The sequence below is a fragment of the Typopeltis vanoorti genome, chromosome 14, assembly GCF_054136105.1.
Source record: "Typopeltis vanoorti isolate ZY-2024b chromosome 14, IOZ_Tvanoo_1.0, whole genome shotgun sequence".
Taxonomy (NCBI): Eukaryota; Metazoa; Arthropoda; class Arachnida; order Uropygi; family Thelyphonidae; genus Typopeltis; species Typopeltis vanoorti.
The window spans coordinates 31829431-31855355 of record NC_143562.1 but is presented as its reverse complement, the minus strand read 5'-3'; the positions used below and the strand labels follow the sequence as shown (position 1 = coordinate 31855355).

The following is a 25925-nucleotide window of genomic DNA, read 5'->3' as shown; positions in this document are numbered from 1 at the left end:
GGTTTTTGCGTGCTACAGATCTGGTCGCTTTCGGTGAATGTCCTCCCTCAGACGCCTTAAAACCTGGCAGTAGAACTCGCTATTGATGGTCTGGCCCCTGAGGACAAATTCTCGATGCACAATGCCGTGAATGTCGAAAAAGACTATGAGCATGCACTTGGTCGAGCTGCGAACCTGCCTCACCTTTTTTCGGTCGTGGAGATGATGGGCTCTTCCACTGCGAAGACTGTTACTTCGTCTCAGGGTCATACCTGTACACCCAAGTTTCATCACTGGTAATGATCCTCGAATTTCACGTTTTTTCAAACGTGAATTTCACGTTTGCTCTTTGTTCTAACTTGCTGTCCATGATGAAATTGCAGATGTGGTAACACAGGTGGTCAGAATAGCATCAGTTGCACAGTTCCTGATGTATACAGGACAATGTCTTTTGGCACACTGACTTATGAAGGTAGGTGCTCCCTGTGACTGTGCGTGCAGCATTGTGCTGGCATTTGTTGTCGTTTTACAAACCTAGTCTCGAAACTTTTTGATACCACCTCGTATCAAGAATTTTGATACGAGGTGGTATCAAAATCATTCTTACCTAGATTAATTAGCTTCATTGTTAAGAAATCCTACTTTACACACTTTTAATTTTTTAAAAATTTTGTATTAATTTTATATTGCAAACAATATGGAAAAAGAATCAAAGTAAATTATATTTTAACCTAGGTCATGAATGGGTTGTGAATAAGCAGCTAGATTTTTTAACAGCAGTTTTTTATTATTATTATTATTATAGATTTCTGAAACAAGTGTCTATACAACAGCTTAATTTCCTTCCTGAAAACAGTGAAATATTGCAATCAACTATTAAAAAATTTGGCAGAATTGAAACAGCTGATGGTATGCAGGGAATGTTTACTTTACCTGAAGAAGAAGACTATGGAGATGGTGATCATCATGTTTTATACAAAACCTTACAAGATGATGAAGCTAAAGTAAGAAATTTATAGTGTTTTATTTTATTCACTTTTATATTTTAATTAATACAATAAAATCAATACAGCATTTTAATATGAATTCTCTGTTGTCATCTTTTGAAGATACTTTTTGACATATTAATTTTTGTCCTAACTCTCTTGACGATCATCCAACCATGGTGGATGAAATATATTAACTGTCTTACACTTTATCCATTAATTTCAATGCATAGTAATTTTGATGGTACATTTTGCTTGTTATTTATGTCATAGCCAGTTGAGTGGTTAATATGGAAAGAAACTCTGTATAAGCAATAGAAACTGTCCATTAAATAACTTCGTACATTGTACTTATAAGATCAGAGTACAAGTTATAAACATGCACATATAAACAGATGCAACATTCAAGTTGTTGAATGTGTACAGTGAATTGTGAAAATATTGGCCTTTTCTACAATCCATTGCCACAGTATCTACACAATTACATCTCATGTAACTAATTAGAACCATCTACCAAAATTTCACATTGTTCATTGTATTTTTTTTTTGTTGTTGTTGTTGTCAGCATTGAAAGTTTGTGTGTGGTAATTCCACCTGTCACTTATCTTGATGTCTGGGAATCAGGCACAGTGTATGTGTGCATTAATTTTCATATAAAAATCAGTACAATAACAACAGCAACAAATAAAATAACTAAATCAATAAAAATGGTGGTGTAAAAGTTTTGAAGTTGGCTGCACTGCATAATTCAGAAGGCCCTGTCAGAGGATAGAATTCTGGATGATTGGAGTAGAGTTCTCATAGTACTCATCTATAAATAAAGAGAAATAAAACTGAATGTGAGAATTATAGAAGTATTTCCCTACTGAGTGTTTCTGATAAGATTTATGCAAGTATACTTGAGAAACAGTTAAGAAAAATTGTGGAAGGGAAGGGAAGGTTGGTGAAGAACGAGCTGGATTCAGGCCAAATAGAGGTTGTCAGGATCGGATTTTCACTTTAAGACAAATAGTTGAGAAATCTTGGGAATATAACAAGCATTTGTATTTAAGTTTTGTAGATCTGGAAAAGGCATATGACAAGGTTCCAAGAGGAATGCTCTTCAAAACACTGTGATTATATGGTTTAAATGGGACATTATATTGAACAATACACTGTCTCTGTTTAAGCTGTAAGTCAGCAGTTAGAATTGAAGGAGAAACAGGAAGAGGGTATGGCATGCGATGTTTACTTTACCTGAAAAAGAAGACTATGGAGATGGTGATCATCATGTTTTATTACAAAACCTTACAAGATGATGAAGCTAAAGTAAGAAATTTATAGTGGTCTATGAATGGTTTGATGTTAAATCAGGTGTGCGACAAGGGTGCACATTATCTCCATCGTTATCCATTTTGAAGGAAAGTGCATTAAATTGATATCAAAATTGCCAATGTTCATCTTAGCTCTTTACTTTATGCAGATGATGTTATACTTCTGAATAAATCCAGTGCAACTCTGCAAGATTTCCTAATAAATTGAATAACTGTTGTAATAAATTTGGTATAGTATTTGGGCACAATTTTTATTGAAGATGTCAAATTAAATATGGAATAGATAACAGAATTAGTAAAGCTGGTATGGTAGGAAGTCAGCTGAATAAATTTATAAAGAATAAGAAAAATTAGTTAAAACACTAAGTTTGCTGTATACAAGACGATGTTCAAACCAACTTTAACTTATGGATATGAGAGTTGGGTTAGAAATAAACACTTGATCAAAGACTGGCGACCTCGGATATGAGAGTTCTGAGAAAGATTAGTCAAGTGAACAGATGGCATCAACAGTATCACATTAAAAACGAGAATATTAGGAAAGAACTTACTATTATTAGCATTCAGGAATGTGTTAGTAGAGCTGATCTCAGATGGTATGGTCACTGGAACAGAATGAGAAAGGAAAGATTAGCGAAACAAGCGTTCTTTGCCAGGTTTGGCAGGAAAAAGACCCAGAAGAAGAATAAGATGTAGATGGATTGATACAGTAAAACGTGCCTTAGAAGAGAGAAATATATCTGATAATATTGGAGTCTTGACAGATAATAGAATAATTTGGAGTACAGTTGATAAGAAGTTAGTAATGGTGTCACTTTTTCATGTAGTACTATCATAATTATCTTGTACACCCTTTGATGGTACATATCAGGAATTTGATGATGATGATAAATAAAAATAATTCAAATATCATTTGATATGATGAAGTGAGTTATCATAGAGAGTTATGAATAATTCCATTGTTTTAAAGACAGATTAACATTTATCATACCGAAAATAATCATTCTGAATCACTTGCTGAGGCACATGAGTGACTTCTTGTTTAGCATTACAGTATTTTTGTGAATGTTTTGAAGTAAAGAAGTACAAGTGAAAATTTAGTGCCTGCAAAAGTAAAATGTGTGTGTGCTCCTGATGATCTTAAAGGTCAAAACATTGAGTAGTTATTTTAATCTAAATTAAAGTTATTACCCCAACTCCGTTCTGTGTAACTTTTATTTTTCCACAGCTTAAAAAAAAATCTCGAAAGGCAAAAGATTTAAACGATGTTGATACAGTTAAACAAAATATGATGGGAGTAAACAAGTAAACACTTAAAGTTGCATATGAAAATTTATGTTTCTGCCATCTCTGAAACAGATTTCAGAGAAAATTCCAGTTTGTGAATTTGGTATTTATGAAAATTATTTTTCGCAGCTTGAGTCTCAATATAATTTAATTAAATCAAGCATTTTAAATATGTTGTAATCATTTTGAAATGTTGCTGAATAATGAAACCAAACCAATGGGGAGGATAGATAATTTGACAATTAATTCAGAAATACAGTAAATTCTAAAAATAGTAAACACATAGTACCAAAGGAATAATACGTTATAGTGGAAGGTTTGGTGTAATGAATTTTCTTTGCTGGTCTGGTTGGCCAAGTGGTTAACATATCCACTATCCAACCGACAGATTGCCAGTTCAAATCCCACTGAGGGCATGGATGTTTGTGATTGTCTTTAGTGGGAGATGAACTTCATCGCATCACTTACTGGAGACCTGAACTGACTTGGAAAAGTTCCATGTTTTGTCTGTAGAACAGGATTTCCAGATGATATAAGATAAAAAAAAAATAACGTACAAAAATATATAAAATGAATAAAAATGAAAAAAAAATCCTTAGCGCCCACTCATGGTATCAATGCACTACAGGTTTACACAATAACCTTTCATGGGTGCAAATAAAAACCATTTGCTCAATGGAACTTTATCACAGTATAGTGATATTATTGAATAACTTGCACGCCCTGAACTTTGGATACACACAACATGGCTCAACAAATAGACAAACACATCTCACCCACTTGCCCATGGCAAGTGGCTGCAGACTAGACAAAATAAATTTCTTTTTTAATTTAATAAAAAAATAACTTCCTAAACAAAACTTTTTTTTTTTACTTTAGGAAAACACAGAATAATATGGATAAAGGGTGATGCTAGTAATAAAAATTAATGCAACAAATTATATATATTTTCCAAAAAATCAATTGTTTTTTTTCTGCTGTTCTTTCTAATCTTATTATTTATTCACTCTTCTTGAAAAGGTTCTCACACAAAGGTAATGTGCTCTCCAAACAACAATATGGCATCACCGATTACTGTATGGAACTCCTATCAACATATCATATTATTTATTCACTCTTCTTGAAAAGGTTCTCACATAAAGGAAATGTGCTCTCCAAACAACAATATGGCATCACTGATAACTGTATGGAACTCCTATCAACATATCATAAAGCACTTTTATGGCGTGCACACACACACATACACATACATATATGTATAATAATGTACATACATAGATGTCCACATTATTATTATTACCAGAGACTTCCAGGGAGTTAGAATTCTCATTAATGGAAGCCACATATCACCTATAGCTGTTATGCCTTTTATGGAATTCATTCACACTACTCACAACCACCTTCACGGACAAGCCCTTCCAATCATGCATCACTCTATAAGAGAAAAATCTTTCTCTCAGCCATTTTTTGACTGCATTCATTCTCATCTTCCATCTGTGCCAGAACTTCCCCAACCTTATCATTTTCTTTTAGCATAATGCTGCCAATATCATTTTGCCTCTTTATAAGACCTCACTTGGACTATTGTGCACAGGTCTAGTCTCCTGGTTTCTGTTGTGATTCTGATGCAGTGGAGAGAATGTAAAGGACAGTTAAAATGATATCAGGATTGTGAAATACTGATTATGAAGACAGATTAAGAATTTGTAGACTGCAGATGCTAGAAATAGGAGAAAGAGGGTGATATGATTGAGACTTACAAACTTCTGAAATGGTCATACAGGATTTCAGTTGATGGAATTTTTTATTTTATGGAGGGTGGGGAAAGGACAAGAGGGCATCCTTGGAAGCTGAGAATGAATGCCACTAAGAAGGGGGTGAGGGCTAGATTTTTCTCTCATAGAGTGGTGCATGATTGGAATGGATTGCCATTTGATGTTGTGTGCAAGCAGTGTGAATGAATTCAAGAATAAGTATGATAGCTGGTGCATGTAGTATGTGGCCTCTCTCGATGAGTATTTGACTCTCTGGAGGTCTCTTTAACCTGGCGTTAGTCAGGTGGCGGTGTCACAGTAATTTCTTTCTATATCTTTGGGGTCTGTGACACCCCCACCTTACTAACACCGGGTTAATAATAATAAGTGCTACTGGATATCTCATCACATCCAAGTGCATAACTTTACATTTACTAACATTAAACTGACAACCATTTTCACATGTCCTCAGCAGACAGCTGTATGACTCCCATCAAATCCTTCCCTATTTCATTAATATAAAGATTGAATAACAGTGGACCAAGATCTGTTATTATGGCAAGATATGGCATTAGATTCATAATCTAATGCCATATCTTGCAACTTATGTAGCAGCCTTCCATGCTATATCCTGTCAAAAGCATTAGCAAAGTCCAAAACTATCGTGGTGTATCCATTCCCCTTGTCTAATTCAACTGCAACATTATTATAAATTGTGAGCAAGTTACTCAGACATGACCTTCCCTTAGTGAACCCATGCTGTTCATTGCAACATATAGAGTCTCTGTTAACCCATTTCTGCACACAACAGACTGTCCCTTGTATATAAAACTATTCTTCCCTCATACTTACTCTACACATCCAAAAACTCGCAACCATTCCTTCTAAATAGCCCTGTGAATCAAATCATTTGTCATTATAGTCATTCTTACTTCGGTAATATAGTATCTTTATGACAGACTACTTTTCTGTTTCTCAATTGCATTCTATATATTTTTGATTTTCACTCCTAAAAAATTTGAAATAGTAACGTGGCATATTTTATAAATGAATCAGAATACTGTATCCAGTGCCATAACTAGCTTTTCGTGGGCCTGTGCAATATTTTATTTTTGGTCCCCCTTTTTTTTGGGAAAAAAAACAAATATGATAGAAATGGAAATTTTGTCCCACTGCGACTAAAATTTGAAAATGAAAATATAATACTGATTAATTTTTTGATTCCCCATTTCAGGGGCCCCCATCCTCCTGGGCCCTGTGCCTGTGCACCCATTGCACCTGTCTAGTTACAACACCTACTATATCATATTACATCTTTTTATCTTTACTTATTCTGCTTTACTTACCTTTATAATTACTCAGTAATATCTTACATACTTCATTGCACTGTTGTCTCTCGTTTTGCTTCTTATCTTTTTTGCCCTTCCTGTTCTTCTTGACCGATTCTAATTCCTGCAATGCCTGTCTAATAATTTGTTTTAATTTTGAGAGTTTGAAATTTGATTAATTTTCAATATACTAATTTCTGTTCAATGGAGCAAGCTTTCTTGTTCTTGATTTTGCTTCATTATTCAGGCTAGTGTTCATTTTTTATTGCTGGTCTATTATTTTTGGGAATTTTTGTTGCTATTTTATAGCACTACTTTAATATTGCAATATCTCACCAATATATAAGGAAACATACCAAATACCATAACACAAAAATCAGAAGTAATATATGGTATGGTGCAAAAAAAAACATCACTGAACTTTGACATCCCCCCCCTTCAGTACATGTACTATGAGATATGTTATTTGACTGCATGCACACTAATAGAAGAGCACATGTAGAATCTACATCATTGCATTTAGCAATGGTGTTGACTTTAGAAGAAAAGACATTTATTGTTGAGTGTTATTTTCATTCATACAGAGTTGGTAGAGCAAATGGTCCAAGCCTACAACATGTTTGTGAGCAGTTTGTTTGTCGTTTCAGTCATGCCCCAAACAGTAGTGTCATCATTGCGAGTTCGAATCCCACTGCAGGCATGGATGTTTGTGATTGTCTGCGGAAATACTAGTGATGGTGGGCGGTAGGTGGCATTGCTGTAGTTGTGGTTAGAATGAGCTGTAGAGTAAGTACCCTTCCTCGATGAGTCCTTGGACTCCCTGGAGGTGTCATATAATAATAACCGTGACCTTGAATAGCAAACGCTACATCAAGAATGCATTGGTTCCATTCACCCAGGATTTACATTCGATGTATCAAATGTAAGATGCAAAAAATATTCTATTTCTTGCACAGGCATTCCAACAAGATGGAGCAACCTGTCACAGATTATGTGGCTCTAGAGCCTATATCAGAACACTTCCCCATGAGGCTCATTTTGAGGTTCACAGAGTTCCCGTACCCTTCATGCTCCCCTGATCTCACATTGATGCCTTTGTTTGGGATATGTTGAAGGAATGGGTATTCCACCATGACCTGCCTTCAAACTTTAAAGGGATAAAATTACATGATATATCCCGCACATGTCCCAATCCTTGTTCTAGAAGATGACAGAGAACCTTTCCATGTGCTATGAAACATGTCTTGAAAGACAAGGGTTCCCATTATGAGCATGCAATCTACCATCATTAATGCTTTATTTGACCAAGATTCCACCAATAGTTGTGGATGTACATATTGTCATGTGTAAATATATATTTCTTTGTTAATAAACCTGTTTACTCCATAACATATAATTGTATTCATCTAAAAATCGAGACAAAAATGGAAGAATTCATCAGTAAATATTAATACTAGAATCACTTATGCTTAATATTTTTTTTTGTAAAATTTTTGGCCAAGTTTCATAGCCATTGTCAATACAATCATAGGAAAATTCTAAAAAGAACAATTTAATTGAAAGCATGTGATATTATGTGCACTATAGGCTGCAGGAGAATAGCTGCAGAAAGCACACCCCAACTCAACATCAGCAGAGTTAAAGATCAGTCCTATCAACATAAGAAGCTTGAATGGCAAAGAAATGGAGCTAGCTGAGGAATTAGATAAGTACCAGATCGACATAATAGGGGTGACTGAAACAAAAAAAGACCAAAACTGGTGAGATCTTTCTGAGCAATAAATACAAAATGTTATATTCGGGCAATGACAATCAAGGAAAAGAAGGAGTAGCCATAGTATTCAACACAAAATACGAGGCTAATCTTCTTGAATGGCAGGCAGTCTCAAGTAGAGTGATGTGGGCAAATATGAGAAGGGGAACTGGACAATGAGACTTATTTGTGCCTATGGTCCCACAGAAGGTTCTACTAAGGTAGAAGTGGAGGAATTTTTTTGATGCTTTAGAAAAAGCAACTGACACAACGAAAAAGGAAAAGTTGGTCCTTGTTGGGGATCTGAATAGCAGAGTAGGAAATGATTGTCAGACATACAAAAATATTTTGGAAAAATTTGGAGAAAAGAGCAAATCAAATAATGGCAAATACCTGTTGGATTTCTGCTCAGGACATGGACTGGTTATTACTAACACCATGTTCCAACATATGTGCACAAATTCACATGGAGAGAAGAGGCAAGGAATAAGAAAAGTCTCATTGACTATGTTATTGTTGATAGTGATGTTTTCTCCCTGGTGGAGGACACCAGAGTGTACAGAGGATTTGAAATTGGAAGCGATCACTATTTAGTCTTGAGCAGGATAAAATTGAATTTCATATTGAAAAGAATAACATGTAAGAAAGTTTTAAAGCGAATAAAAGTTGAGCAGCTCTCAGATGAGAACTGTAGACTAACATACACAAAGATTATTCAAGAAAAAAATGAAACAGTTTCAGAACAGGAACCAAACTTTGAAGATTCAGTGGCAAGCCTTGAAGAAAACCTTGATTGATCCAGCCAGAGAGGCATGTGGTGAGGTTGTCTGCAAGGATAGAAAAATCAGGACTGCATGGTGGACACAGGAAGTTAAAGAAGCAGTGAAGGAAAAGAAGAAATCATATCAAAAGTTTCTGGCAAATAAGTCAGCTTTTGCTCTTAGAGAATACAGAGATAAATGTAAGAAAGCAAAACAGTGCATAAAACTAGCTAAACAAAAGTCATGGGAGGACTTTGGCAAGAACGTAGAAAATAAATATCAAGAAGGTGGTAAGATATTCTGGAGGTTGTTGATGAAGCTTAGAAATGGAGGAAAGAGTGCTGTAAAAGGAGTTAGAGATGATAAAGGTGACATGAAAATGGGAGAAAAAGATATCCGTGAAGTATGGAGTAATTACTTCGAAAAATTGCAAAATGAAACAAGCAGTGATAGCACAGTGGTGAAAAACACTCAACAGGCATACATTCAGGAATACATATCCATACTTGAAGTAGAAAAAGCCAAAAAAGGCTTGAAATGTGTAAAGGCAGCAGGAGTAGATGATATCCGACCAGAAATGCTGAAGTATGGTGGTATAAAAGTCTTACGGTGGCTGCACTGCATAGTTCAGAAAGCCTGGACAGAGGGATGAATTCCCGATGATTAGAGTAGAGCTCTAATAGTGCCCATATATAAAAAGGGAAATAAAACCGAATGTGAAAATTACAGAGGTATTTCTCTAAAGAATGTTCCTGGCAAGATCTATGCAAATATACTTGAGAAACGGTTGAGAAGAATTGTGGAAGAAAAGCTTGGTGAAGAACAAGCTGGATTCAGGCCAAATAGAGGCTGTCAGGATCAGACCTTCACTTTACGACAAATAGTCGAGAAAGCATGGGAATATAATAAAGATCTGTATTTAAGTTTTGTCGATTTGGAAAAGGCATATGACAAGGAGCCAAGAGAGAAGCTATTGAATCCGCAACAGTTATATGGTGTCAATGGGGCATTATATCAAGCAATACGTAGTCTTTATTTGAGTTGTAAGTCATCAGTTAGAATTGAAGGAAGTACAGGAAGATGGTTTAATGTTAAATCTGGTGTGAGACAAGGATGTACATTATCCCCTCTGTTATTCATTATCTATATAGATCACATTATGAAGGAAAGTGGTATTAAACATGATATCAGAATTGGAGATGTTAATGTCAGCTCTTTGCTTTATGCAGACGATGTTATACTTCTGAATAATTCGCTACAAGTTTGCAAGATTCCCTTTCTAAATTGAATAACTGTTGTAAGAGATATGGTATGAAGGTCAGCATTAAAAAGACAAAGACAATGAAAATAGGTAGAATTGTTGAAAATGTCAACTGTGTTGTGAACTGAGAACCTGTGGACCAAGTGAAACATTTCACCTACTTAGGCACGATTTTTAGTGAAGATGGTAAATTAAATATGGAAATAGACAATAGAATCAACAAAGCTGGTATGGTAGGAAGTCAATTGAATAAATTCATATGGAATAAGAGAGAAATTAGTCGGAACACTAAATTAGCTGTATATAAGATAGTTTTCAAACTAGTTTTAACTTATGGATCTGAGAGCTGGGTCAGAAGTAAAACACTTGACCAAACACTAGAGACCGCAGATATGAGAGTCCTGAGAAAGATTAGAGGTGTGAACAGATGGCATCAATGGCAATATCATATTAAAAACAAGGATATTAGGAAAGAACTTGACATTGTCAGCATCCAGGAATGCTTTAGCAGAGCTAATCTCAGGTGGTATGGTCACTTAAACAGAATGGGAGAGGAAAGATTAGCAAAACAAGTGTACTCTTGCCAGGTTGGTAGGAAAACGACCCAGAGGAAGACCGAGATATAGGTGGATTCATACGGTACAATGTGCCTTAGACAATAGAAATATAAGATCTGATAATGATAATATTGGAGTCTTGACAAGTAATAATCTGATTTGGAGGAAAATTGTAAATAGGAGGTTAGTAATGATGTAAATTTTTCATGTAGTACTATCATACCCTTGAGGGTACATGCCAGGAATTTGATGATGATGATAAATTAATTTAGTTAATTATTTTTAAATATAGCAGAATTTAATTTCAATTAAGGAACACATGAATGTTGAGTAGTAATATAACTTCCCAAATTTGAGAAAGAAAGTTTTAAGCAATCGCTTTTGTTCAGGTTTGGGTTGTGAATGTGTGCTTCATAGCTTTCTTTGTAGAGTTTTTCCAGAAGAAAGTATCTTTTGTCCACTGAATCCTGTGTTTTGTGGATAAAGCATGGATCGCTAATCTTATCTATCATATCCTGCAGTTTACAGACTCCCCTGCTCTTGTGACTTATGTTATTTGGGAAAAACTGGTCAATCTGCACAAATTCGTCTTGAAGAACATCAAGAATATGTTTCTCTTAAAGAACCCAACAAATCCAGTTTAGCAAGCCACACTTTATCTACCAAACTCAGGATTCAGTGAGAACAAAACGCAAATATTACACACACACAAGTTACTTTCTTCTGGAAAGACTACAAAGAAAGCTGCGAAGCCCACATTCACAAACCGAATAGAACAAAAGCAATTGCCTAAAACTTTCTCACTTTTGGGAAGTTATATTAACTAATATCCACCATTCACGCATTCCTTAATTGTAATTAAATTTTGCTTATATTTAAACATAATTTACTTAATTTATTGTAATTTACTTTGATATTTTGTAATATCTATTAATGCAGATGGAGCTATTCTCCTGCAGCCTATAGTGCACAAATAATTTTACAAATAAAAATAATAAAAATAAAACGTAAGTGATTCTGGTATTAATATTTTATGAAGATGAGTATATCGTTGTAGTTGTTATTCAGTACTGTTTCCCCACACCTACCACCATATTGTACTATAAAACCCTCATACGTGCAATTCCATAAGTCAGTTATCATTTTGATCACTCACCTCTGGGTCTTCTGAACTATTTCCTCAGAACCCATGTGACCATTTTTGTACACAGTAATCTAGATATTGGTCTAATCAAAGCCTTGTAAAGTGGAAGAATGCCTTCTTTCTTATAGGTTAGTGAGCTCTTCAATAGTGCGGTTATCAGATACAGTGACTTTTAACACCTTACCGGTGTAGACACTAAATGTAAACTCACTGTCCACTAAACTCCTATGACTCTAGCTTTGTTGACTGACTACTTGCAACAAATTCTCATTAGCATTATACTCTGCAATGTCCGAATCAAAGAAGATGCTGAGGTTCTTCTTCATGGTCCCAACATGAACTTTGGTGATGAACTATCTATGATTAAAATTTAGGAAATTGGTTATTAGCAAATGTATTTCTTAATGTTTTTAGGATCCCATTGTGTGATACTTCACAATTTGGCATCCTTACGAGATGATCATTGTTTATAACATCATCATCATCAAATTCCTGCCATGTACCCTCAAGGGGTGTACAGGATATGATAGTACTACATGAAAAAAATTACATCATTACTAACTTCCTATCTACAATTTTCCTCCAAATCAGTCTGTTACTTGTCAAGACTCCAACATTATCAGATCTTATATTTCTATCATCTAAGGCACTTTGTACCGTATCAATCCACCTATAAACTCGGGCTTCCTCTGGATCGTTTTGTTGGCAACCTGGCAGAGAACACTGGTTTTGCTAATCTTTCTTCGCCCATTCTGTTTAAGTGACCATACCACCTGAGATTATCTCTGCTAACGCACTCCTGGATGCTGACAATGTCAAGTTCTTTCCTAATATCCTCGTTTTAAATATGATATTGCCATTGATGCCATCTGTTCATGCCTATAATCTTTCTCAGGACTCTCATATCTGCAGTCTCTAGTCTTTGGTAAAGTGTTTTACTTTTGACCCAGCTCTCAGATCCATAAGTTAAAACTGGGTTGGACACTGTCTTGTATACAGCTAATTTAGTGTTCCGAACTAATTTCTCTCTTATTCCATATGAATTTATTCAATTGACTTCCCACTATACCAGCTTTGCTGATTCTGTTGTCTATTTCTATATTTAATTTACCATCTTCACTAAAAATCGTGCCTAAGTAACTGAAATGTTTTACTTGTTCCACAGGTTCTCCATTCACAACACAGTTGATATTTTCAATGAGTCTGCCTATTTTCATTGTCTTTGTCTTTTTATTGCTGACCTTCATACCATATCTATTACAACAGTTATTCAATTTAGTCAGAGAATCTTGCAGACTTGTAGCGGATTTATTTAGAAGTATAACATCATCCACATAAAGCAAAGAGCTGACATAAACATCTCTAATTTTGATATCACGTTTAATACCACTTTCCTTCATAATGTGATCCATATAGATAATGAATAACAGAGGGGACAATGTACATCCTTGTCTCACACCAGATTTAACATTAAACCATCTTCTTGTACATTCTTCAATTCTAACTGCTGACTTGCAACTCAAATAAAGACTAAATATTGCTTGATATAATGCCCAACTGACACTATATAACTGTAGCGTATTGAATAGCTTCTCTCTTGGCACCTTGTCGTATGCCTTTTCCAGATCGACAAAACTTAAATACAGATCTTTGTTATATTCCCATGCTTTCTCGACTATTTGTCGTAAAGTGAAGATCTGATCCTGACAGCCTGTATTTGGCCTGAATCCAGCTTGTTCCTCACCAAGCTTTTCTTCCACAATCTTTCTCAACCCTTTCTTAAGTATAAATGTTACCAAGAACACTCAGTAAAGAAATGCCTCTGTAATTTTTGCAATCAGTTTTATTTCCCTTTTTATAAATGGGTACTATGAGAGCGCTACTCCAATCATCGGGAATTCGTCCCTCTGTCCAGGCTTTCTGAACTATGCAGTGCAGCCACTGTAAGACTTTTATACCACAATACTTCAGCATTTCTGGTTCGAATATCATCTACTCCTGCTGCCTTTCCATATTTCAAGCCTCTGATGGCTTTTTCTACTTTAAGTATGGATATGTATTCCTGACTGCATGCCTGGTCAGTGTTTTTTAGCACTGTGCTGTCATCACTGCTTGTTTCATTTAGCAATTTTTCGAAGTAATTACTCCATACTTCAAGTATATCTTTTTCTCCCATTTTCATGTCACCTTTATCATCTCTAACTCCTTTTACAGCACTCTTTCCTCCATTCCTAAGCTTCTTTAACAACCTCCAGAATATTTTGCCACCTTCTTGATATTTATTTTCTATATTCTTCCCCAAGTCCTCCTATGACTTTTGTTTAGTTAGTTTTACACAGAGTTTAGCATTCTTGCATTTGTCTCTGTATACTCTAAGAGCACAAGCTGACTTATTTGCCAGGAACTTTTGATAGGCTTTCTTCTTTACCTTCACTGCCTCTTTAACATCCTGTGTCCACCATGGAGTTCTTTTTCTTCAGTAATCTTTGTGTATTTTTAGTCTACAGTTCACATCTGAGAGCTGCTCAACTTTTATTCACTTTAAAACTTACTTACATATTATTCTTTACAATATGAAATTCAATTTTATTCTGCTCAAGACTAAATAGTGATCGCTTCCAATTTCAAATCCTCTGTACACTCTGGTGTCCTCCACCAGGGAGAAAACATCACTATCAACAAGAACATAGTCAATGAGACTTTTCCTATTCCTTGCCTCTTGTCTCCATGTGAATTTGTGCACATTTTTATGTTGGAACATGGTGTTAGTAATAACCAGTCCATGTCCTGAGCAGAAATCCAACAAATATTTGCCATTGTGTTTAAATTTTATGTTTTTATTTCTTTTATTACACTGAGGATAGTTTGTATATTTTTAGCACAATATTGTTATTTCAATTAAAAACTGCACTGACACAGAATGTGTGTTATAATGTAATGATTAAGTAATATAATGCTTGTTAAAGAACAAACAGTGACTTATGACAGTAAAATTCTGTGGCTTGATAATTGAAAACTTGAAAATTCCTTGTTTATAATTTTAGATAAAAGTAAGCTTCCCACAACTTTCCCAAAGAATGGAAGATTGGCTTCAAGGAAAGGGTTCACAGGTATGCTGCAGTTTAAATTATATAAATACTGTTCAATTTCTCGAACCAGTATTTTGATTGTCATGAAATTCTTGATATGTACCCTCAAGGGATATATAGGATTATTAGTACCCTGAAAAAGAACATATTAATTTAAAAACTATTGATGGGAAGCCAGTAATAATTTTAACTATTGTTGTTTATCTGAGTTTAGATTAACTCTGCCTATTCATTATTGCGTGCTAACAGTGTTGAGTTTCTTCTTGATATCTTCATTTTTCATTTGGCTATTTATACCATCTGTTTATATACTCCTTTAATTTTTTTCAAAGCTCTCATATGTGTGGTCTCTGGTCTCCGAAATCTTTTATTTACTATATACGAGGCTAATCTTCTTGAATGGCAGTCAGTCCCAAGTAGAGTAATGTGGGCAAATATGAGAATGGGTGGACAATGAGACTTATTTGTGCCTATGGTCCCACAGAAGGCTCTACTAAGGTAGAAGTGGAGGAATTTTTTGAGGCTTTAGAAAAAGCAACCGACACAATGAAAAAGGAAAAGTTGGTCCTTGTTGGGGATCTAAATAGCAGAGTAGGAAATGATTGTGAGACATATAAAAATATTTTGGGAAAATTTGGAGAAAAGAGCAAAGCCAATAAAAATGGCAAATATCTGTTGGATTTCTGCTCAGGACATGGACTGGTTATTACTAACACCATGTTCCAACATAAAAATGTGCACAAATTCACATGGAGAGAAGAGGCAAGGAATAAGAAAAGTCTCATTGACTATGTTATTGTTGATAGTGATGTTTTCTCCCTGGTGCAGGACACTAGAGTGTACAGAGGATTTGAAATTGGAAATGATCACTATTTAGTCTTGAGCAGGATAAAATTGAATTTCATATTGAAAAGAATAACATGTAAGAAAGTTTTAAAGCGAATAAAAGTTGAGAAGCTCTCAGATGTGAACTGTAGACTAAAATACACAAAGATTATTCAAGAAAAAATGAAAGAGTTTGAGAACAGGAATCAAACCTTGGAGATTCAGTGGCAAACTCTGAAGGAAACATTGATTGATTCTGCTAGAGAGGCATGTGGTGAGGTTGTCTGCAAGGATAAAAAAATCAGGACTGCATGGTGGACACAAGAAGTTAAAGAGGCAGTGAAGGAAAAGAAGAAAGCATATCAAAAGTTCCTGTCAAATAAGTCAGCTTGTTCTCTTAGAGAATACAGAGTCAAATGCAAAAATGCTAAACATTGTGTAAAACTAGCTAAACAAAAGTCATGGGAGGACTTTGGCAAGAATATAGAAAATAAATATCAAGAAGGTGGCAAAATATTCTGGAGGTTGTTGAAGAAGCTTAGGAATGGAGGAAAGAGTGCTGTAAAAGGAGTTAGAGATGATAAAGGTGACATGAAAACTGGAGAAAAAGATATTCTTGAAGTATGGAGTAATTACTTTGAAAAATTGCTAAATGAAACAATCAGTGATGACAGCGCAGTGGTAAAAAACACTGACCAGGCATGCAGTCACAAACACTTATCCATACTTGAAGTAGAAAAAGCCATCAAAGGCTTGAAATGTGGAATGGCAGCAGGAGTAGATGATATTCGACCAGAAATGCTGAAGTATGGTGGTATAAGAGTCTTACAGTGGCTGCACTGCATAGTTCAGAAAGCCTGGACAGAGGGACGAATTCCCGATGATTGGAGTAGAGCTCTCATAGTACTCATATATAAAAAGGGAAATAAAACTGAATGTGAGAATTATAGAGGTATTTCCCTACTGAGTGTTCCTGGTAAGATCTATGCAAGTATACTTGAGAAACAGTAGAGAAGAATTGTGGAAGAAAAGCTTGGTGAAGAACAAGCTGGATTCAGGATAAATAGAGGCTGTCAGGATCAGATTTTCACTTTACAACAAATAGTCGAGAAAGCATGGGAATATAACAGAGATCTGTATTTAAGTTTTGTCGATTTTGAAAAGGCATATGACGAGGTGCCAAGAGAGAAGCTATTCAATACGCTACAGTTATATAGTGTCAGTTGGGCATTATATCAAGCATATTTAGTCTTTATTTGAGTTGCAAGTCAGCAGTTAGAATTGAAGAATGTACAAGAAGATGGTTTAATGTTAAATCTGGTGTGAGACAAGGATGTACATTGTCCCCTCTGTTATTCATTATCTATATGGATCACATTATGAAGGAAAGTGGTATTAAACGTGATATCAAAATTAGAGATGTTAATGTCAGCTCTTTGCTTTATGCAGATGATGTTATACTTCTAAATAAATCCGTTACAAGTCTACAAGATTCTCTGACTAAATTGAATAGCTGTTGTAATAGATATGGCATGAAGGTCAGCAATAAAAAGACAAAGACAATGAAAATACGCAGAATCATTGAAAATGTCAACTGTGTTGTGAATGGAGAACCTGTGGAACAAGTAAAACATTTCAGCTACTTAGGCACGATTTTTACCGAAGATGGTAAATTAAATATAGAAATAGATATCAGAATCAGCAAAGCTGGTATGGTAGGAAGTCAATTGAATAAATTCATATGGAATAAGAGAGAAATTAGTCGGAACACTAAATTAGCTGTATACAAAACAGTGCTCAAACCATTTTTAACTTATGGATCTGAGAGCTGGGTCAGAAGTAAAACACTTGACCAAAGACTAGAGACCGCAGATATGAGAGTCCTGAGAAATATTATAGGCTTGAACAGATGGCATCAATGGCAATATCATATTAAAAACGAGGATATTAGGAAAGAACTTGGCTTTGTCAACATCCAAGAATGCATTAGCAGAGCTAATCTCAGGTGGTATGGTCACTTAAACAGAATGGGCGAAGAAAGATTAGCAAAACAAGTGTTCTCTGCTAGTTTTGCAGGAAAATGACCCAGAGGAAGACCAAGATATAGGTGGATTGATACGGTACAAAGTGCCTTAGATGATAGAAATATAAGGTCTGATAATGTTGAAGCCTTGACAAGTAACAGACTGATTTGGAGGAAAATTGTAGATAGGAAGTTAGTAATGTTAGTGCTTTAGACGATAGAAATGTAAGATCTGATAATGTTGGAGTGTTGACAAGTAACAGACTGATTTGGAGGAAAATTGTAGATAGGAAGTTAGTAATGATGTAATTTTTTTTTTATGTAGTACTATCATATCCTGTACACCCCTTGAGGGTACATGGCAGGAATTTGATGATGATGATGATGATAGATCCATAAGTTAAAATTGGTTTGAATATTGTCTTTTTTGACTCCCACTAATCATCATCACAAACCATGGGCACACCGCCTCTTTGTGTCTGATGCCTCCTTCACTATCTTCTTTTACCTTTCTTTGTGCAGTGCACAGTGTCACAGTTTCTGTATCCCCATGCCACACCAGTCCTTTATGTCATCTATCCATTCTATCCATTGTATGGTCTACCTCTTCTGTTCACACCATCCATAATACCAAACACGAATGTCTTTATCTTCCAATCCTCGCTCATTCTGCAGATATGTTCAAATAATTGCAGCTTCTGTTGTATAATTTTCTACATTAAATTCTCCTTTGGTTGTATCTTCTGATAGAGCTCTGCAGTTGTGATGATCTGTACCCATCCTATTCTTAGACTCTTCCTTTGCCAAATGCCAAATTTTTTTTCTTCATTCCTTTCATGTTACCTACATTTCAGATCCATACAGTACACTGCTAAATAGCATGTTTCATTCACAGGCTGATTGCTTTACTTTTCCAGATGTTATTCATGGCCTTCAGATTTGTTCTTTCCTTTACAATCCTGATCTTTATTTCTTTTTTACAGTCCATGTCAAATGTCATTTTACTTCCCATATCAAATTGTGTAAAATTTGATGCAGTAGGAATTTTTTTTCTTTACTTTGCATCGATTTTTACATGTGTCACAAACATTGTATATAGAAGGAGATTGTAATTTTAACACTAATTGTGGAATTTTGTAATTACAAATTTTTTATAAAAGGGTTATATTAACTGTAGTTATCATTTTTTTTGTGAATTGAAAAACCATACAAATAAGTATTGAAATGGTAGGAATGTTAAGCTGTGTAATTCAAAGGCAATGCCTTAGAAAGCAGCCTGTCATTTTAGTGGTTCCAATTTGAAAGAAAGAGCTTAGAAATCTTATTTGGAAATTGTAAAGTGCCTTCAGTTGTTCAAAGCTTAACCTAATGCGTGTCCCAAGGACAGGGCAACAACCGGCAGCGAACAACTAAAGATATCCTGCGTATAGTGAATAAGATTGTTTTTGTGTGTTCTGGGGAAACAAAAGCAAACAACAACTCGAAGGTCACATCCCCCTTTTTGTGTGGGAATGCTCGGGGTTCTCAACCCTTATTCCAGGGATTGCAAGCGGGAGTATAACAAAGGACCCAGAAGTATCTGGGGGGAGGGGGAGGCTCTTTATCTAGGTATCCAGATGCATTGGGTCGAAAATGTAGCAGGTGGAGGCAGTATGCAACGGTACGGCGGCTGTATGCTGGTATGAATATGCAGCAATGTAATCTCCTCTTGTAGTGTGTCGGAATCCAGCATCGCGAGTCCGTTTGGACGTCTGAAGAGAAGTAGGGAAATGTCGAAGGAGAGGTCGAACCGTAATAATATGCGTCAAGCTCCAGGAATTCTTTAAGATGCAACAGTGCTAAAGGAAAGAAGCCTGCACGAATGTTAAAAGTCCAGGATGGAAAAGCGGTATCAGTAAGACATGATCCAATCCCCCAAAAATCTTCTACGACTCAACGGAGCTAACGAAAAGGAAACCCGCACGAATGATGAGGTCCAGGCTGGAAAAGAAGCCAGTAGAACCAGATAAGAGATGAAAGAGCCAGTTCAGATAATTGTCATGAGAAGAACTGTGAGTACAATCTTGGAGTATTTATATATTCGGCAGGACATATATAAAGTTAAATTGTGATAATCTGTCCCGGATTGTGTGGCTAAAGAATAGTCAAGATAATTTAGATAGGTAAATTTATTGTTTGAGATATGTGCATATTGCTTGAACAGATTAGTTCTAGAATGCGAACATAGATTCTTATATGATAGCATTGCTGCATGTTTATTAAGTATGTACTATGTATGAGATAATATTTCTTAGCAGCAGAATGAATGAAATTATAGATTGGAATATGATAGTATTGCTGCATGTTCATTATGTATGTACAATTTATGAGATATAATTCTTAGCAGCAGAATGAGTGAGATTATAGATTGGTATTTGATAGTAATATTGCTGTACATTTTAACGTGTGTATATTAAATGAGATTATACAGGGTGTTCGGGATAAATTTGACAGTTTCGTAAGGAAAAAGAAAATCTTCTTTGTATCTATTAAATTTAATGAATTGACAAAAAAACATTACAGGCAGAGTTAATTACAATACTATCAACAAGATTTACTCAAAATAACCACCATTAGCATCGATCACAGCTTCAATTCTGCTTCGGAACCTCGAACAAGCTGATGCTACAGTCTCCCTGGGAAGGGCCGCAAAAACTGTTTTAATTTTATCCATTAACTGGGCTTTTGTATTACTGGAAGTGCGATTGGCGTCTTTTTCAACTGCGCTCCATACAAAATAATCCATGGGGTTAAGGTCTGGGGAGTTTGGAGGCCAAACATTTGGACTGGTGAAGTCGTAGAAATTTTCAGACAACCATTTTTGACTTTTCCCAGAGGTGTGGCAAGGGGCCGAATCCTGCTGCCATACATACAGCCTACCATTGGCTACCCTTGTTATCCAGGGCTTGACTACAGTTAGCAACTCCACGAACAAAGCCCGAATTCCAATGCCAGGGTTCTTCAACACCTGTTCCTGCAGATTTGCGAGGAATTCTGCTGTACGAACGCAATCAGATCGTCTGCTAGGGATCTTTCTTCTTGCTACATCCTCGTAGTCACCATTGCAAGTCTCTAGTTCATGCCTGATTGTTTTTACTGTATTCAGGGAGCATTGGGCAGCAGTCGTAATATCCTTATTTTGATGGCGGGCACGAATCATCATGATACAAGTTATTCTCTTCCATGATTCAGGTGGGTTCCAGCTATCCATCCTTTCTGACATCTTGTATATGAATGAAGAAGGGTCCAAACTTTTAAATGAAGAGAAGTGTGTGTTAATACATGTAACTTACGGAAAAATATAATTAATTATAAATATGTCAAATTTATCCCGAACACCCTGTATTTCTTAGCAGCAGAATGAATGAGGTTATAGATTGGCATTTGATAGTATTGCTGTGTATTTTAATGAGTGTATATTGCATGAGATTATAATTCTTAGCTTTTAATTTTCTGAAGAGCCAGTTCATTTAAGAAGCTGTATTAATGTATCCTAGTTTAATAAATATGTTTGTTATGCTGAAGAATGTGATCCTTAATCACTAATCATTAATCCAATGCACTGCTCCTAAATAAAATGCAAACCTGTGTGCAAAGTAGATAGGAGTATAGAGTAATAAAGAGAAAGGAAAGTAAGGAATAGAATATAAAGATTAAGTATAGAATAAAGATAGAATATAAAGAGAACGCAAAGATAAATTAGAGAAGGATAACAATAATTGATAGAGACAGCAGATTAGAGAAGAGAATTAATAAACGTTGCAGTAGCTCAGCCAACCAAATCTTTTACAAATTGTTCTATATTTTCTATATCAGTTCCATCCACTTGTATCTTTTGTTTCATGTTCTTCTCACCAAATACTATTGTTTTTGTTTTTTATAAGTTCATAAGTCCAAATCTCTTTCCTTCCTTCCTTTCAGTGTTTTTTGTTGTTCTCTTTCATCTTCTTCAGTAATAATGTCATAAGCAAATCTCAGATTGTTAATTCTCATCCCATGTACTGATATTCCTTTTGCTTCTTCTTTCATTTTGTCCATTGCTCTTTCTAAATGCACTATGAAAATGCTTGGTGATATTGGGTCTCCCTGTCTAGTACCTCTGCTTGTTCTAAACCATTTACCCAGATCCTCACCTATTCTAACTGCTGCCATTGCATTCTTATAAGCATCTTTTAATATGGCTATTAGTTTTCTGTCAATTCCATAGGATTCTAGCACTGCTAATGTCACTTTCTGGTTGTCAAATGCCTTCTGAAAATCAACAAAACAAGTATATATGTTTTTATTTTTTCTCCTAGCTTTCTTTGTTATTAACCTCATTGTCAAAATCTGTTGAATTGTACCTCTATCTTTCTTAAATCCTTCTTGCTCATCTGCAAGGTATGCTTCCAATTCTGTTCTCAATCTTTTCAATGCCATCATCACCACCTTACCAAGGTGACTTGTCGAAGCAATTGTTCTATAATTTTTACATTCTAGCTTATTTCCTTTCTTGTATAATGTCACTAATATCAATTTCACCCACTCCTCTTGCATTTTCCCTTCTTTTCATACCATGTTGCATGTTGATGCATTTCTGTAACCATACTTTTTCCACTATATTTAATACTTTCTCCAGTGATCATTACCAGAACTCTTCTTGTGTTTTAGCCATCCTATTGCTTTTTCTACCTCTCTTAAAATGCCCATGTCATACTCATTATCTGGTGCTGATATCTGCTTCAATTCTTCAATCAGTTCCAAACTTTATTTAATTATATTTTTTCTTCATACAGCTCACTACAGCACCTTGTCCACTGCTGTACAATTTTATCTTTATTCATCAATACTTTGCATTTTTCATCTTTAAATTGTGATCTGTTTTGGTTGCCACTTTCTATTAATGGTTCTAATCATTTTGTACACCTCCTTAGTTTTGTGCTCTCCATAATGCTGTTCTATATTATTGCATTGAGCTTCTAACCATTTCATCTTATCTATTCTGACTGCTTTTTTCACCTCATTACTCTTTCTTCTATATTGCTCCTCTATTTGTTCTGATGTGTTCTTTCTTATCCTCAACATTCGCTTCTTCTGTACTAACTTCAGTGTTTTCTATCTAATTCACTTCTTCTTGATCTTCTCTTCTTTTTAGTTTTTTTTAATTTCTCCTCAGACACTGTTCTGTACTTTCTTCCTATTTCTGATTCACTTATTCTTGCTGTATCTCTTCATTTCTGATGACGGGATTTATATTTTCTTTTTAATTTCAACTTGATGTCTGCAATCACTTAGCTATGATCTGCTCCTTGGAAAGTTCGACACTGCTGTACTGATGTTATCCATCTTCTTTTAATTGTAATCATGTTGATCATGTTCTTGGTTTTTCCCATCACTTGATCATCCCCATCCATTTTCTATACTCCTTTTGCTGGAATCTTGTGTTACAGATCATCATCTCATGATCCACAGTAAATTCTAACATTTTTATCACCTCATTCGTTTCTTTCTCCAAAACCATATTTTCCCTTGATGAGGTGTCATTCAGTTAAACAATGCCCTGCATTTTTATCAGGGAACCAGGGCAAACAGTGAAAAGTCAGCTGCTGGAACAGGCTCGAGCTCAACATCTAGAAGAAAAAGAGCAAACCCACTGTCAGAAGAACTGAAAGATAGCAACCATCAATATAAGTAGTATTAATGGAGAGCTTGCAGAAGAAATGAAAAAGTACCACATAGTCATAACTGGCATCACTGAAACAAAGAGGACAAAAACAGGTGAGGTTTTATTTAAAATATAGAGTATTATATTTCAGCAATAATGATCCAAACATGAAGATAAACTTCTTGATTGGAAGGTAATCTCAAGTAGAGTTATGTGGGCAAACTTCAAAATGGGGAAATGAATAATGAAACTTATTTGTGCCTGTGATCCTACGGAAGGTTCTCCTAAGAAAGAAGTGGAGAAATTTTTTGAATCATTAGAGCAGGCAGCTTTCATAAAGAAAATGAAAAAAGTGTTACCGTATATTTTCACGTATAATGCGAACTAGAAATTTCGTTTGAAAACTAGCCCTAAAATGCCATGTCCACGTATTATGCGATCTGTTAATCTTGTTCCATAACATTATAAATAATACAATACGAATTAACGAAAGAAATATTTATTTTAAAACAAAATGTCAAAATCCTTTAAATTCTTCATCTTTTGAGTCATCAAACATTTCATTTATTAATTCATCTGTGGGCATTGCGTCATCAGTGTAGCAGTTGTTGTCATCGTCATCATGCTATCCATTTTGTTGTGCATCATCCTCGCTTTCGTATATGACGTCATCTTCGGATCCATCCATTGAATTACTTATTCCACATTTAAGAAATGAGCGTTGAATCATTTCAGATGGTATCGAATCCCATTCTTCTTTAACCCAGCTATTGACCAGGGTGATCTCAGGCTTCTGAAAATTCCTACCCTTTATTATCTTCACCAAACCAGATGACATCCATCCATTCTCTCCATTTTTAACGTAAGTGATCTTTAAACGGCTTATTCAAGCTGACATCAAGCGGCTGCAAAACGGAAGTTAGACCACCCGGTATGACTGCTAGGTCTGTACGTAACTCACGTGCTTTCTCTTTGCTTGCCTCCATTAAATGCGCCCAGAACATATCCCAGACTAGCATGCTTTGTTGATGTAACAAGCTACCTGGATGTATGTTCCATACTTGATCCAGCCACAATTGTACACCTTCTTCATCCATCCAACCTTTCTGATTGGTGCGAACAATGACACCTGGTGGAAATTTCATATGCTTCGGAATTTTCTTCCTTTTAAACATCACTGTTGGCTTTAATTTGGTTCCGTCTGCCATGCATGCTAGAACAACGGTAAAATGCGTTTTTTTATGTCCCGTTGTTTTTATGAGGACACCCTTTTCACCAACTGAGTTTACTGTTCGATTCCCAGGTATATCAAAGTACATGGGCGTCTCATCCATATTGCCAATTTGGGAAAGTTCATATTCGTGACACTTCCGTAATTTTATGATAAATTTATGGAAGGACTCCACTTTTTCTTCAAGCTGCTTTGGTAACTTCTGCACAATTTTTGTTCAGTGTCGTAATGTTAATGCTTTGCATTCCATAAATCTGTTGCACCACCCAGCGAAGCAAGGAAAGATGAAATACCTGGTGTGTCCTTGAATTTACCATTCTTGAGTTGTAGAGCTCGAAAACGAATTGCATTTCTTGTTACTATAATGCTATCTTGTCGTTGCGTCAAAATCCATTCATTTAGCTCTTCTTCGAGTTCTGGAAAGTATGCTACATCTCCACGACGGGCACGTTTTGTTTTGGGGATTTTTTCAAGACTGTCTTTTTGCTTGCGCCAAAGTCTAATATTACTCCCTGCTACCAAATTCTCTCATAGCAACACTGTTATTATGTTCATCTGCAAACTGCACAACACGCAATTTAAATCCTGCTTCAAAAGATGAACGTTTACGTTTCTGTTGGCTCATTTTTAGGCTAGGTTTGTTTCACGAATAATATTTAAAATGAACTGTTGTTAAACTGACATACCTAACTGTGCTAATATCCTGCTAAGGGGGCGTGATATTAGCACTACTTACATTACTGGCTTTATGCGCAGATACGATGCGCGCTCAGTCGCCGAATGCGATTGGGTGGTAGTTTTGATTGCATAGGCATTAGGTAGTATATATTGTGAAATATAAAATCTAATAAGATGTTATATTTTTTAAGATCCGCATATAACGCGAACCCTAACTTTAAGTAGTATTTTTTACCATAAATTTTTCGCATTATACTTGATGATATACGGTAC

At 35.5% G+C, this 25925-nt stretch overlaps 1 protein-coding gene across 2 annotated transcripts in view; it reads left to right on the top strand.

Annotated features, from left to right (window-relative positions):
* Positions 1 to 25925, top strand: part of LOC150099342 (uncharacterized) — an 81756-nt gene that overhangs the window by 32052 nt on the left and 23779 nt on the right. The window contains exons 4-5 of one of the 2 annotated variants that reach the window (XM_090403819.1): positions 785 to 983; positions 15168 to 15233. In XM_090403819.1, coding sequence (XP_090259945.1) covers positions 785 to 983; positions 15168 to 15233 — 265 coding nt within the window. The remainder of the gene's footprint in view (positions 1 to 784; positions 984 to 15167; positions 15234 to 25925) is intronic. The other variant, XM_090403820.1, reaches the window with a different exon arrangement.